This window comes from Rhinolophus ferrumequinum, chromosome 8 (assembly GCF_004115265.2).
Source record: "Rhinolophus ferrumequinum isolate MPI-CBG mRhiFer1 chromosome 8, mRhiFer1_v1.p, whole genome shotgun sequence".
Taxonomy (NCBI): Eukaryota; Metazoa; Chordata; class Mammalia; order Chiroptera; family Rhinolophidae; genus Rhinolophus; species Rhinolophus ferrumequinum.
Window position 1 is genome coordinate 2,460,320 of NC_046291.1, and position 12,595 is coordinate 2,472,914.

The 12,595-nt window shown below is 54.5% G+C and overlaps 1 protein-coding gene across 4 annotated transcripts in view; it reads right to left on the reverse strand.

Moving 5' to 3' along the window:
* Nucleotides 1-563: 563 nt before the first annotated feature.
* The window catches only part of RAMP1 (receptor activity modifying protein 1), a 38,353-nt gene continuing 26,321 nt past the window's right edge, over nucleotides 564-12,595 (reverse strand). For 3 of the 4 annotated variants that reach the window (XM_033112827.1, XM_033112828.1, XM_033112825.1), the window contains exon 3: nucleotides 564-1,196. In XM_033112827.1, coding sequence (XP_032968718.1) covers nucleotides 941-1,196 — 256 coding nt within the window. In that variant the 3' untranslated portion in view covers nucleotides 564-940. Of the gene's footprint in view, nucleotides 1,197-6,708; nucleotides 6,983-12,595 lie in introns of all 4 variants that reach the window. The other variant, XM_033112824.1, reaches the window with a different exon arrangement.

Sequence of the window (12,595 nt, forward strand, 5' to 3'; positions counted from 1 at the left end):
GGGCAGGTCCTGGTCTGGGAGGTGTTGGAGGGTGGGGCTGCCTGGGGGCTGCAGCGACTTTAGAGGACATCTGGGAGGGACAGTGTAGGAGCGCCCTTTGGGGATCTAGAACCTTCTGGAAGCCCTGCTCTAAGCGGGGGCCTGGGAAGGTGGTGAATGGGGAAGCAGCAGCAGCTGGGAGTGGAGAATGCACTGACACACAGAGGAAGTAGTTGGTGCAGAGGAAACCCTGGGGGACAGTGTGGAGGTGAGGCATCCTGCTGGTGGGGGGTGGGGGCTCAGGAAAACTGAGCAAACCTGGCCTTGTCATGTCTGTGAATCGCAGCCCTCTGAGCCAGTGGTTCTAGACACTGTGGAAGGGTGGGGGTGTCAGAATCTGTGGGAGTACCCTCAGTGCACACGCAGGCCCCAGCACCTCACAGGGCCTCACAGCCATCGTCCCCCAGCAAAGATCCCTGCAGCGACACCGCCTGGCAGAGAGAGGTAGACTCTGAAGGGACCAGTGTTTCTCCTCCACATCTACTCCCCCTGAGCCATCCCCAGAAACAATGACACTTCCCAAATTCAAGGACATCCTTTTAATCACAAACCACTCACCCACAGTCTGGCCAGAGGTGGGAACAGAGCTGAGCATGGTTTATAAACACATCAGGACACGGAACGCAGAACACGCCCCAGAAATAATGACACTTCCGTCCCGCTCCCTCCTGGCACCCGGCCCCCTTCCTAGGGTGGCCTACACCTCCAGCTGGGGGCTCCCAAGTGAATGCCCACACCACCACCACTCCGAAATCCTGTTAGCTGTTCTCAGGAAGAAGAGGGGACTGGGGCCTGTCTGCTGTCAGGGCCCAGGAAGCCATCGCCAGGCCAGGCCCACAGCTCCCCAGCCTCCCAGCCTGGCCTGCCACCGCAGTGTGGTGGGCAGCTCCCAGGCCGCGGCCTACACGATGCCCTCTGTGCGTTTGCTTCTCCAGACCACCAGCGCCGTCACGAGCAGCGTCACCAGGATGGGCACCACAATGAAGGGGCAGAGGACGCTGCTGGGCGGGTCCCGCACGGCCCTGCCGGACACTGGGCAGCTTCTGAAGTAGTGCTGGTGGACAGTGACGAAGAAGCTGTCCACCGCCGCGTTCGGCCAGAAGCAGCCCAGCTTCTCCATCACCTGCCTGGTGCAGTCTGTGAGCTCTCCGTAACTCCTGCAGATGGAAAAGCAGCTTGTCAGTCCCTGGTGGGCAGGGGACGAGGGCAGGACCTGAGCGGGGGCTCTCCACCCACTCCCACTGCCTCGATCGCCTCCGGAAGCCCAGACCCGATGGCAGTGGCCCTGGATCTAGGACGGCTCCTAAGGGGGTTCCCCAGATGTCCTGCACGCTCCCACACCCCAGAAGGCGACCTGGGGCTAAGGGACGTCCCTCCCTGCTCCTGAGAGCCACGGGGGGGGGAGGGGCAAGTCCACAGTCCATTCTGAGGAATGAATTAGTAAACCTGAAGATAGGTCAGTAGAAATGACCCAAACTGGAACACAAAGAGAAAAAGTGCAGAGCACCCAAGAGCTGTGCTAAATCAACAACACTCTCAGTAATGCCAACTCCAACTGGTAAACTGCGTCCCAGATGGAGGAGAGAGAATAAGGGAAAAGAGATGTTTGAAAAGACAGTGGCTGAGAATTTTCCAAAACTAATGAGACATCAATTCACAAACCCAAGGTCAGAGAACCCCAAACAGGACAAGAACCAAACCAACAGCAACAACAAACAGCCACGTCGATATGTCAAAGTGAAAGTCTGAAAACCAAAGATAAAGAAAAAAATAATAATCCAAGAAAAAAATCTTGGTTCCAGAGAAAAGCCACCTACAGGGAACAATGATACGAGTTACAGCCGACTTCTCACCAGAGACTGCACACTCCCGAAGACGATGGGTGGCATCTTTAAAGTACGGGTGGTGGTGATAAGGGGACAAACCCGGCTACCTGAGATCCTATACCCAGCAAAAATATCTTTCAAATATAAGTTTGAAGTAACGACCGTTTACAGAGAAAAAGAAACTGGGAGAATTCATTATGCTACAAGAAATACTAGATCTTCAGTCAAAAGAATATAACAAAGAATTTGGGACCCACACAGTAAAAGTCAAGATATTTAAAAGATACTTTTCCTTATTTTTAATCTAGAAAGTGAGTCAGTGGAGCAGAAGCCATAAATCAATATGGAGCAGACACTCAGGGAGGCGTTTGAAGGCTGGATGGAAAAGGCTGGGGCTCCCCAGCACCTGCTACCCCCGCCCCTAGCCTGTGGCCTCTACATCACCAGGTCAGTTTTGTCCGCCCCGGCTGCTCTCTGGCTGCGGAGGCTGCCCCAGTCCATGCGCGTGGGCGACGCGGGTGAGGCGGAGACGGAGACGCAGGCAGGGGCAGCCCAGGGCGTGCAGGACCTGTGCCTGCTGGTATGCGCCGTTTCCCCAAGTGAACAAGGATTCATGTTTCATGTAGAAAACACAAGTGGGAAAAGCCACAGGAAGTCCTGAAAGGCTGGGTCTCATTGTGGGAAAAATGAACTAGTACGTGTCAAGTACCTGACACACGGTGCTGTGTCAGCTATTGTTAAAATCCACGGCCCAGCCTTTGGAGTTGGTTGTTGATTGAATTCACGGCCACGTGTTACAAACTGGTTTGAATGACTGTCTTCTCCCCACTTCAGACCCACCCAACCTGCGGGTAGTTTTTGGAGTTCTGCAGACTCCGTGACAGACAGCTGGTCCTGAACATTGTCCCCACATCCTCCCTCCGTGCCTGAGGAGTGGAGCTGGGACGTCCCTAGAAGGAGGTGTTGCCATCTCTGGGCTGGCCAGCCAGGAGGGGAAGGAGCCCCTGACCCAGGGAACTGCGACAGCACAGACCCCGTCCTGAGGCCACACTGAGGCCGAGCGTGTCCCGTGGCGGCTATTTAAGGACCAGGCACTCTCTCCTTGAAATGTTATCCTTCCAGTCTGCAAAGCCACCCCCGCCTAAAAATAGCTCTAATGTGCAGTCAGCAGCGACTGCATCCTGTTTATTTATACAGAAGTGACAGCTGAAACTTTGAATAAATATTGTGAGCGCTGTCAGCAAGGATGTGATAAAAGAAGTCCCCTTACAACACAGACATTCTTCTGTTCAAAAGGACACAGTACCCACTGGAGGGCCCAAAATAATCGTGGAAAAACATTCTTGGTTAACCCTCTATTTTCAGTCCTCATGTAACCGAATAGTCATCCTTTTTTGGCCAGAACTTTCTGTTCTAGGTCTCTAAGCGAATGTGGCTGAGGAACGTTCCTCACCACGCTGGTGGGCATTACCAGTGGACCCAGGTCCCAAGTCATGTCTCAAGTTGTCCACTTGTTGACAGTAGGCTGATGCCCACCGGCTCTGGACACACTCGTGGTTGCTGTTGTCCCCCAACCAGCTCTGAACGGCCCTGGTGTGGAGAGTCTGGGCCTGGGCCCTGGCACGGTATGGACCTGGGTTCAAATCCCAGCTCCACCTCTTATTCCGAGTGATGCTAGAGCCTCACCTCACCTGTTCGAGCCTTGGCCTCCTTATATTCAGATGAAGACACAGACACCCATCTGCCAGGGTCACTGGGCAGATCAAGTTAAATGGGGTTAAGGGTCCGACAGATAGCAGGTGCCCAATAAGTGGACACTTTCTCATTTTTCTCACACTGGTATGTGGCTCAAAAGGATACATTTCTTGTTCTAGAAACTCAAGCCAAAGTTGACCAGGCAATGTGTGTCTAAGCCCTCAGAAGTTTGAGGGGCAAGCACTTTGGATTTGGGTTCACTTTATCCGTACCAGTATTGGTCTCCATCTACCTGGGACAATTCACAACCTGGTGGCTTCCAGCAGCTTTGAATACCTGTGGGGTGAGGGCACTCCCTGGTGTCTTGGCCATCAGAGCAGGTGACGGTGGAAGGGACCCATGTGCGGCTGGCCTGAGGAGCCTGTCAAATGCCAGACTGACACTGGGGTGGGGCGTTCAGAGACCGAGAGCTGTGTGGGCGTGCAAGACAGGGACAGACGTGCCCATGATGCTTTTGGCCAATAGTTCTTCTGAAAATACAAATGACTAATACGCACCTGAAAAAAACGTTTAAGCTCACTACCAAGGATAGAAGAGGCAAATGTCCAGATGGAATCCTTTTTAAAAGTAAAAATACTCACAGCTGGTGAAGGTGCAGTGAAGTGAGACAGGCACTCGATAAAGTGGGAGCATTTTTCTGAAAAGTAATTTGGCAACATGTATCCATAACCTTAGAATCATGGACACCCTTTGAACCAATAATTCTATTTCTGGGTATTACCCTAAGTTAATAACATGAAATGTAGCTAAGAGTAATGTAAGAAGATACTGCAAATTTACAATTATGAAAAACAGTAAATAATAGGACAGTGATGAAAGAAATTGCTTATAAGAGCCCCTGCTTGTAACAATTAAGATGATATGTAGGAAGAAATTTTTAAGATGTGGGGAAATATTTATGTTATAATGTTGAACAAAAGAGAAGTAGATGAGACCAAACTGTGTAAACGACGTGGTGTCAGCATAAAATGGTCCAGGAGAAGGAGGGGAACACACCAGAATGGTCAGAGGGGTTATTGCCCTGCAAGGCTGTGATATGAGAGACCGTTGTTCTCTTTTCTCTATTTTGGGGGTGATTTCCCAAGCTTTCTACAGTGAACATACAGTATCTTTATAATTATACATAAAAAGCTTATTTGGGAGAAGACCTGCAGCATATTGAACCTCGATGTCACTGCACTCGCAGCCACGGGGGCCCTTTATATCTGTGACAGCAGGAGGCCTTCCCCCAGGGGACCTGACCGGCTATTCTGAGCCATCCCGCAGGTGGGGGCACTGGCAGACCTCCCCTTGCTGGCAAGGCCTGGGGCTCAGACACCTGCCCATGGCCCCTGCCCTGCCTGGCCCACCCCCGATCCCGGAGCCTGCAGGCCCTGCGCCTCCTCGAGAGTGCAGCCAGCACCGGCATCTCTCCCTTCACTCATCTTGTCTCTGCCTGGGGCTGGGAGAGGTAAATCTTGCCCCAGGGGCAGGGCAGTGTCCCCACCATGGGGACACCCCTTCTTGCACCATGCTTCCAAGCATAGTAGGTTCTCTCCCGGGGTGGGAGTCTGGGACACCCTCCCAGGACCTGGGGGGCACTTGGCTGGCAGCCCTGCTCCAGGCCGGCAATGCTGAGGGCTGTGTCCCTCCAAATGACGTAGAGCGTGAGTGGGATGGCATACCCTGGGGCCCTGCAGCCGCACACCTGGAAGGTGGGCAGGGCCAGGACATGCAGCCCACCCCATTCCTGCTTTGCGCTGTCCCCAGGGCCTGGGCAGGCGTGTGGCTTCCATCTACCACACTCGTTCCCCGGGGGGCTGGGGATAAGGAGACCCGCCTCTCGGGTCCCCCCGATGGCCCATGTAGGATGGACTTCCCCGTGGTCCAACTTGGATGCTAGACCCCCAGTCCTCTAGGGCACCCGGACTAGGGACAGGGAGGGGTGGGGGGCGCAGGAGGGGTTCTGAGGGCAGGACCCCCTCTCTGTTCCATCTGCTGCCAGCTCCAGCAGGTCCCCCGGCTCCCACGGATGGCCTGCGGCCTCCTATATGGCACCCCCTCCTCAGGGACTTCCTGTCGTTGGTCCCTCCATCCACAGGGACCCCTTCTTCCCTCTGCCCTACCTTGCCCCTCGCCCGGGGCCCCCAGGACCTCCGTCTGCACTCCTGAGCCTTCTCCCGCCATCAGCAGCCTGCTGTCTGCCCCCGCGGCTCCCCTGCCCTTCCTGCCTCTTGAGGAGTAGCCACACTCTACGCTGCTCCTTCCCTCCTCGCCAGCCATTGCGATGCCTGACACCCGTGACACTCGCACTCCCACCTGAAGCTTGGTCCTGTCCATATCCGGCCCCCACCCCATCCCCAACTCCCATCTTTTGGGAAGCTTTGCCCAACCCAAGTTATCACGAACTCCTTTGTCCCTTCCGGGGACCCCACTCCTCCTGTGGCCCTGTCATGGGGCCCAGGAGTAGGCAGAAGTGACTCATCTTGGTGGGTTATTACAACCCACATTTCTAATACCACTTTCACTCTTTTGTCCTGAGCACGGGCCGGGGCCTTGGCATCTCTGTACTGTTCCACCTTGTCCATCCCGGCTTAGTTGGGGCAGCCATCAAACCCCTCCCTGCTGCACCTGGGCTCAGTCCATCACTGGCTCTCCCCGCCACAGCCCTCACCCCTACTGTTCCCCCACCCCGCCCACTGTCCGTATCTTGTCACCCTTGCTTCATACTTTCAATGCTCCCCTGTGCTGGATTCCAAAGCCCTCATGTGGCCTCCAGCCTGAACCATATCCCCTGCCTCTCACTGGCCAATGTTTCTGCCTCAGGACCTTTATACATGCTGCACTTTCTACTTGGAAGGCTCTTACCCCCGTCTTCACGAGGCCAACCTCTGCTCATGCCGCCAATGTCACTTCCTTGAAAAGGCCTGTTTTGATGCTTGAGCCTCATTTGGCTCCCCATAAAGCGCGGCTTTCCTTCACAGACGTGTCTTGCTTTGTACCTGTGCTTTAATCCCCGTGATTATTCACTCACTGTTGGTCTCAGCAGCTGGCCTGCAAACACCGTGATGGCAGGGACAGTGTAGAAAGAAAACAAAATCCCACCTACGTGTTCACAGCAGTCGCCTGGAAGACAGAGTGAAGCACACCGTAGGAAGAGAGCCAGCCAGATGCCAGGCAGACGCAAACAGGAGGAGAGCGGGGGGCAGTCTCAGCAGGCCCAGTGCCATCCAGTACAAGGCACAATACGTGGGACAGAGGGACACACCACACAGAGAAGAGTGTCATCACAGCCACAGGACAGGCAGCCTCAGCTGTCACACGTGATGGCCACATCTTCACGTGGGAGATGGACATATCTCTCAAGGTTCAGCACATAAAATCTAGTATAACAGGGATGTGAAAAGTGCAGTTCACAGTCCGATTCAGAGACACAACGTGCAGTTTCTAGTCTACAGAGAATCAACCATATCTTCAGAAGTCCACGGACCCTGTTATTTCAGCAGCAAAGAAACACTTGACCAATTACCAGAGTGAAAACTGTACACCGATATTCTTTGACTATGATATTCAAGACCAGAAATTAGTAAGGAAATAGTGCATTTAAAGAAAATCTAATTTCTAGAAATGAAAGATTACTCATCATTTTGGGGTCAAACAAGAATTTAAAAATTCAATCACAGGCTATTAGGAAGATAGTAATGGTGAAACTACATGTAAAAATTAATGGACTAGAGCTGGACAGCAAAAGAAAAATATCTTATTACTACACAAACAAACAAAAAGAGAAAATAATTATCCAAATCAAGACATTTTCAAAAAGAACAAAATAAATCACTCCCAAAGGCAACAAATTTAAATGTACTAATAATTATTAAAAACTAATATTTATTGATATTTTTAAAAACAGGAAAATGAGTAAGTAAATTCAATAGCTGATTCTTTAGAAAAATAGCTACAATGAAATAGATACATTTCTGGATAGTCTAACCTAGAAAAACAAGGCCAAGAAAACATCAACATACAAAACCACAGATAGGAGATTAGAAAAAGTATGAGATCAACAAGCAAAAATGTGTGTTAAAAATTGGAAAATCCTTGAGTTGGGATACTTTTGGGGAAGCTATAAATTATCAAATATTGACTCAAAAAGTACAAAATCTGAGAAGAGACACAGAAAATGTTATTAAGGAATTACATTCACAAAAGGTGTTAGACCCAGGCTGGTCTTTCAAATTCTTAAGATTAGAGAAACAAAAGTCGAGCTTCCCAGTTCTTGCACCAAGTTAACCAAACCCAGATTCAAACGCTCTCACCACGGCATGCCCATGTGCCTCGGAGCAACAGATGTCCTCCACTCTTACTTATAAATAGACACCAAAGTCCTAGGAAACACGTTAGCAAGTTGTAGCTAGCCGCACAGAACACGGCAAAGTACGTTTATTCCAGGAATGCTTTAAACGGCTACTGTCAAATCACACGTCAATATGTTAAAGGAAAATAACACACCAGCATTTCAATACAAGTTCAGGAGGGATTTGATAAAATTCAACATTCATTACCGATTAAAAAGAAATGACTTGTAAAGCACAATGAAGTTCCCTTCTTAATGTGACAAAAATCCCTCTCAAACCAATTGCAAACCTCACATTTATTATCAGAGCCCTAGAGGTGTTTTCATTGCAGTCAGGAATCCACTTGTTGAATTTTCTCTGTCTTCTGCCTCATGGTTTCCGTCTTTGGTATCAGGTCCCCCCCGCCAGGACTTCAAAAATATTCACAGTGGAAACCTTCCAGAGCAGCGCAGGGCTGGCTGCTCACGGGCCACTTCCTCTGGTGACCGCAAAGCCACACAGGCCTGGCCTGGCCTGTGTCAGGCTCAGACTGAGAGTGCCAAGTCAGCCCATCTCCACAAAGGGCCTCTAAGCACACAGGAGAGGCCAGGGGCCCTCATGGCAGACACCCAAGCCCATGTAGTTGCCTTCCCACAGAGCCAGGCAAGTGTGACCTGGGGAGGCCTCCCAGGACAGGGCACTTTTGTTGTTTCTGACGCCTCGGGGAACGTAGAAGGAAGCCTTGTTAACTGATTAAAAACCCTTCAGTTCAGGGCACTGCCCTGGGCCCGCGCATGTGTGCTGTGCTGGCAGGACGCGCTCTGCTCCCCTGGGACTTGCAGTGGCAGTGGGGGAGATGGATATTGTGCAATCAAGCCCTCCCTACACCAGGCGGGCCAGAGACTTCCAAGCAAACCGGGAAGTCCGACGAGACAAGGGGTGGAAGGTGATGCATCTCTGCTGGCCCAGGGCTGACAAGTGAGCTCGTAGACAGGAATGCTTTGAAATGCTGTGACTACTGCAAACACACACTTTAAGATGAGGTTTTCCAAGTTCTTACTACAGTTTATCTCCTTCAATTATAGAATAGGGACTTCTGACATCTTGGCAAAAACAAAAAAAAGAACAACCAAAAAAGCAAGCACAGGGGAGTTGCCAGCTCCCTCCCTGTGCGAGGAATTACAGCATTTGTGTGCACTGAAAAATGACCGACAACACGACAGGCTGCACGTCAGCCCCGCTGGATGGGCGCTTGCTGAGCGAAGCTGACAAATGCCTCTCACTCGGAAAAGGAAGAAGATGCTAAAGCAGAGGAAACAGGACTGTGAGTGGGTTCAAGGTGAGAGGAGGAAGACGAGTGGAAAGGGGCCGGGGTGTCACTGCTGGGTGGGAGGTGACAGTTCCCCACAGAACACTCACGCACAGCCCAGCCAGGAGATGTCAGCTGACAAAGAGCAGGAGCGAGGTGACTGGGACAGACGGGGACAAACCACCCCTCGAGGACTACAGGGCACAGACGCAGGACAAACTCTCTGCGGCCTCACTCTCGCCGCTCCTACCCCCACCCCCTGGGCTTCTGGCTTCCACTCCTGGCACCCTGTGCTCTTGCAGTCTCTCTTCTGGCCGGAAGCCAGCCTCTCCCAGCCCCAAGACATTCCACAGAGAGAAAATGCAAGAGAGGCATCTGGGGTTAGGCAAGCTTGGGGGGGCTGGGGACAGCGGGGCATTCCCCACTCGCACAGCACAGACACGGCCCCAGGGACCTCAGGGGCCCAGCGGCCCCAAAAGGCACTGCACCCAGGCTCTCATGTCCCCTGGAACCAACGCACAGCATCCTGTAGGCACGAGTGTGGTGAGACTCTCGGCCTTGGAGGTCTGGGCCTGTCTCCTCTCACACATTCTGCTCTTATTTCCATCTGCCTCTCAAGACCCGCCGAGGACCGACCTGCGCTATGAGCCCTCAGGCTGGCATGGTTCCCGTTCCCTCTTCTGGAGAGGCTAGCTTCCATCAGCCCTCTACAGTGGGGAGAGGCCCATCACGCTCCTCTTGAAACCCAGTCTGCTGCCCCCGCCCCCTGCCTCAGCCATCTGCTTCTTCCCATGCAGCCTCGGGCCCTGCCTCTGGCCTGGCACTGGGGATGCATCCCCTGGCTGTGTCCTCTGGGCCTCTTGGGGCCCCCATCCCATACCTGCCCCACTCCATCCCTCTGTACCCTGCGGCAGCAGCCCATTTGCTGTCCCACTTTCTCCCTGGACTGTGATCTCCCCCAGGGCGGGCAGGGCAAATCTGCTCTCCCTCTTCCCTGCTGAACCTCAGCCCTCATGAAATGCACACAGTACGGGTCAGTCACCGTGGTGAATGAGTGACCAGGCTGATGTGCCCACAGCTCCAGAGCCCACCAGAGGGTGCTACTGAGCTCTTGCCCCCAAGCCTGGGGCCAGAAGGGAGGGTGTTGGAGGTCACTATCTCTTCTAGCCTGGGTTGCCCTGCGGCCCCAACGTGGACAGAATAGCCCTGGGGATATCTGAGGTTCCTGCCTGCATATGGGGTCTGCACAGGAAGTCCCAAGGCCCCGACATACCACTCAGAAGCACGGGCCCAAAGTCTGCACATTCAGAGCTATAAATGTCCCCACGCCAGTCCCTGTCACCTGCCCCTGGGATCTGCTAACTGGGAAGCACACTTTGGGGGAGCAGTGGGGGATGCCCTGAGCAGATTCTTCAGCTCTGCTTCCAGACACTCCGTGAGCTGGCCACGTGGGGGCGGGGTGTGGACAGGAGAAGGGCGCCCCTTCCTCCAGGCAGGGTTGCAGCTTGGTCAGTGGGGCACAAGCTGGATCTCAGCTTCTACCTTTGCCAGCTGCCCCAGGAAGGACGCAGCCTGCCAAGCTGCTGTGTGTCCTCGGACAAGAGACTCGGCATCTCTGAGTGCTGCCTCTCCATCTGGGAAGAGCGCCCCAGGGTTGAGATGGAGACTGGATGAACCAACACATGAGAGGGGATGGCCCCCACCCCTGTAGGGAGAAGGGCCCCACTGAGGCAGCTGCTATCCACTAAGGGTACACCCGTGTTTTCCTGTATTTTGGGGAGACTTGAACAGAGTTTGGTGGACAACACAGAGCCTTGCCACCACACCGGGCAGCCCTTGACCCAGCTCTGGGATTCCTGAGCTTGTCACTGGTCAGGCCACAGCATGGCTCAAACGTCTGCTCTCTCCTGGGGGCTGCAGACCGAGCGCCAGTTCCCCGCCATCCCCCAGAGCCCCGGCCTGGCCCAGCCTGCAGAGAACTCTCATAGGCTGAGGAGCAGGAGGGCTTCGATGGGGACAGGGGCCATGAGGCCCTAGGGACACAAAGCCACAGAGGCGAGGAGTGAGGCGGGCGGAGCTCACCACGGCCACCTCTCTGGCCCCTTTGCCCAAGTTGGGGCTGGTCAGTCTGTCCACCGGGGGTTCTGGGCTCCTGCGGGAGCATGTGGTGCTGGATCCTGGGACAGGCCAGGCCCCGTCTCGGCCCAGCTGGACGATGGACACCGAATAACTAAGGGGCCACATGGGAGCCAACAGGAGCTGTGGGCGTGTAGAACAGGAGGCGCTCAGGCTGGGGGAGGCGCTCACATGCCCCAGTCGCTGCGTCCTCCGAGGGCCACACACCACAACGCACAACGACGAAAGGCCTGGCCCTGCTGTGGGAAGGACAGGACACACTGTGACCTGTTCACAGGGCACGGCCACTCCTCACACAGCTCTACCAGCAGGAGTTCCTGTCCCTCCTTACAGACGCCAGAGCCGGGAGGTGACCAGTGAGCCGAGGTGGCAGTGTGGTGGGTGGGTGGCCCAGGGGCTGACTCAGGGTGTGCAGGATGCCCCCACACAGGCCGCTGCTTCCTCTGGCCCCAAGGAGCGCCTCTTGGGTAGGGGCCGGGTAGGGGATGTCCTGGCCACCGGCCCCCCCTCCTGTGCCTGCCTCCTCCACTGCTGTGTGCTTGGCTCTGCCCCAGGAGGGTGGAATCTGGGCACCTCTGCCGCCGGGAGGAAGGGAGGGTTCTCAGTCCATTCCTGGCTCCAGGAGGAGCGTGTTCTGGCACCGGACAGCCTGCCCAGGAGCTGCCAAGCCAGGTTTCCCATGGCAAGGGCCCACTGGGCAGACGTGTGGGGGCATCGTGCCTCCTCTGAGAACTAGCCGGGCAGGAACCAGCCTCCTGGGGTCTGTACTCACAGACATGAAGCCACAGTTTTTAAATTTGGGGGTGTCCCCCAAGAGCCCCGCAGGTAGGGGTGTTTGTGCCTGCAGTGATCCTAGTCCTGGGGTCTGAGAAAGCAGGAAACCAAGGCGGATCCCCCAGCTGTGCCCACTGTGGGCCGGGCACACCTATGATGCCCTCTGGCCTCACTGCAATGCCCTGGAGGAACTCCTGGGATCTCCACGTGGACACCCAGATCTAGGGCTCCCCCTGGGACCCAGGGCACCCACCCTCACCAGGACACGGTGCACACACGTGTCTGAGTTCCAGGATTAGGCATTACAGCCAGGCACTATATTTGGACACTAACAGCCTGGGGACATTGTGAAGCCACGCTGGTGGCGGAAGGAGAGCTTTTCCCTGCAGGGCACCCTTGGTGCCACCATCAGGCTCGCCCAGAACACCGATCTCTGCCCGCCC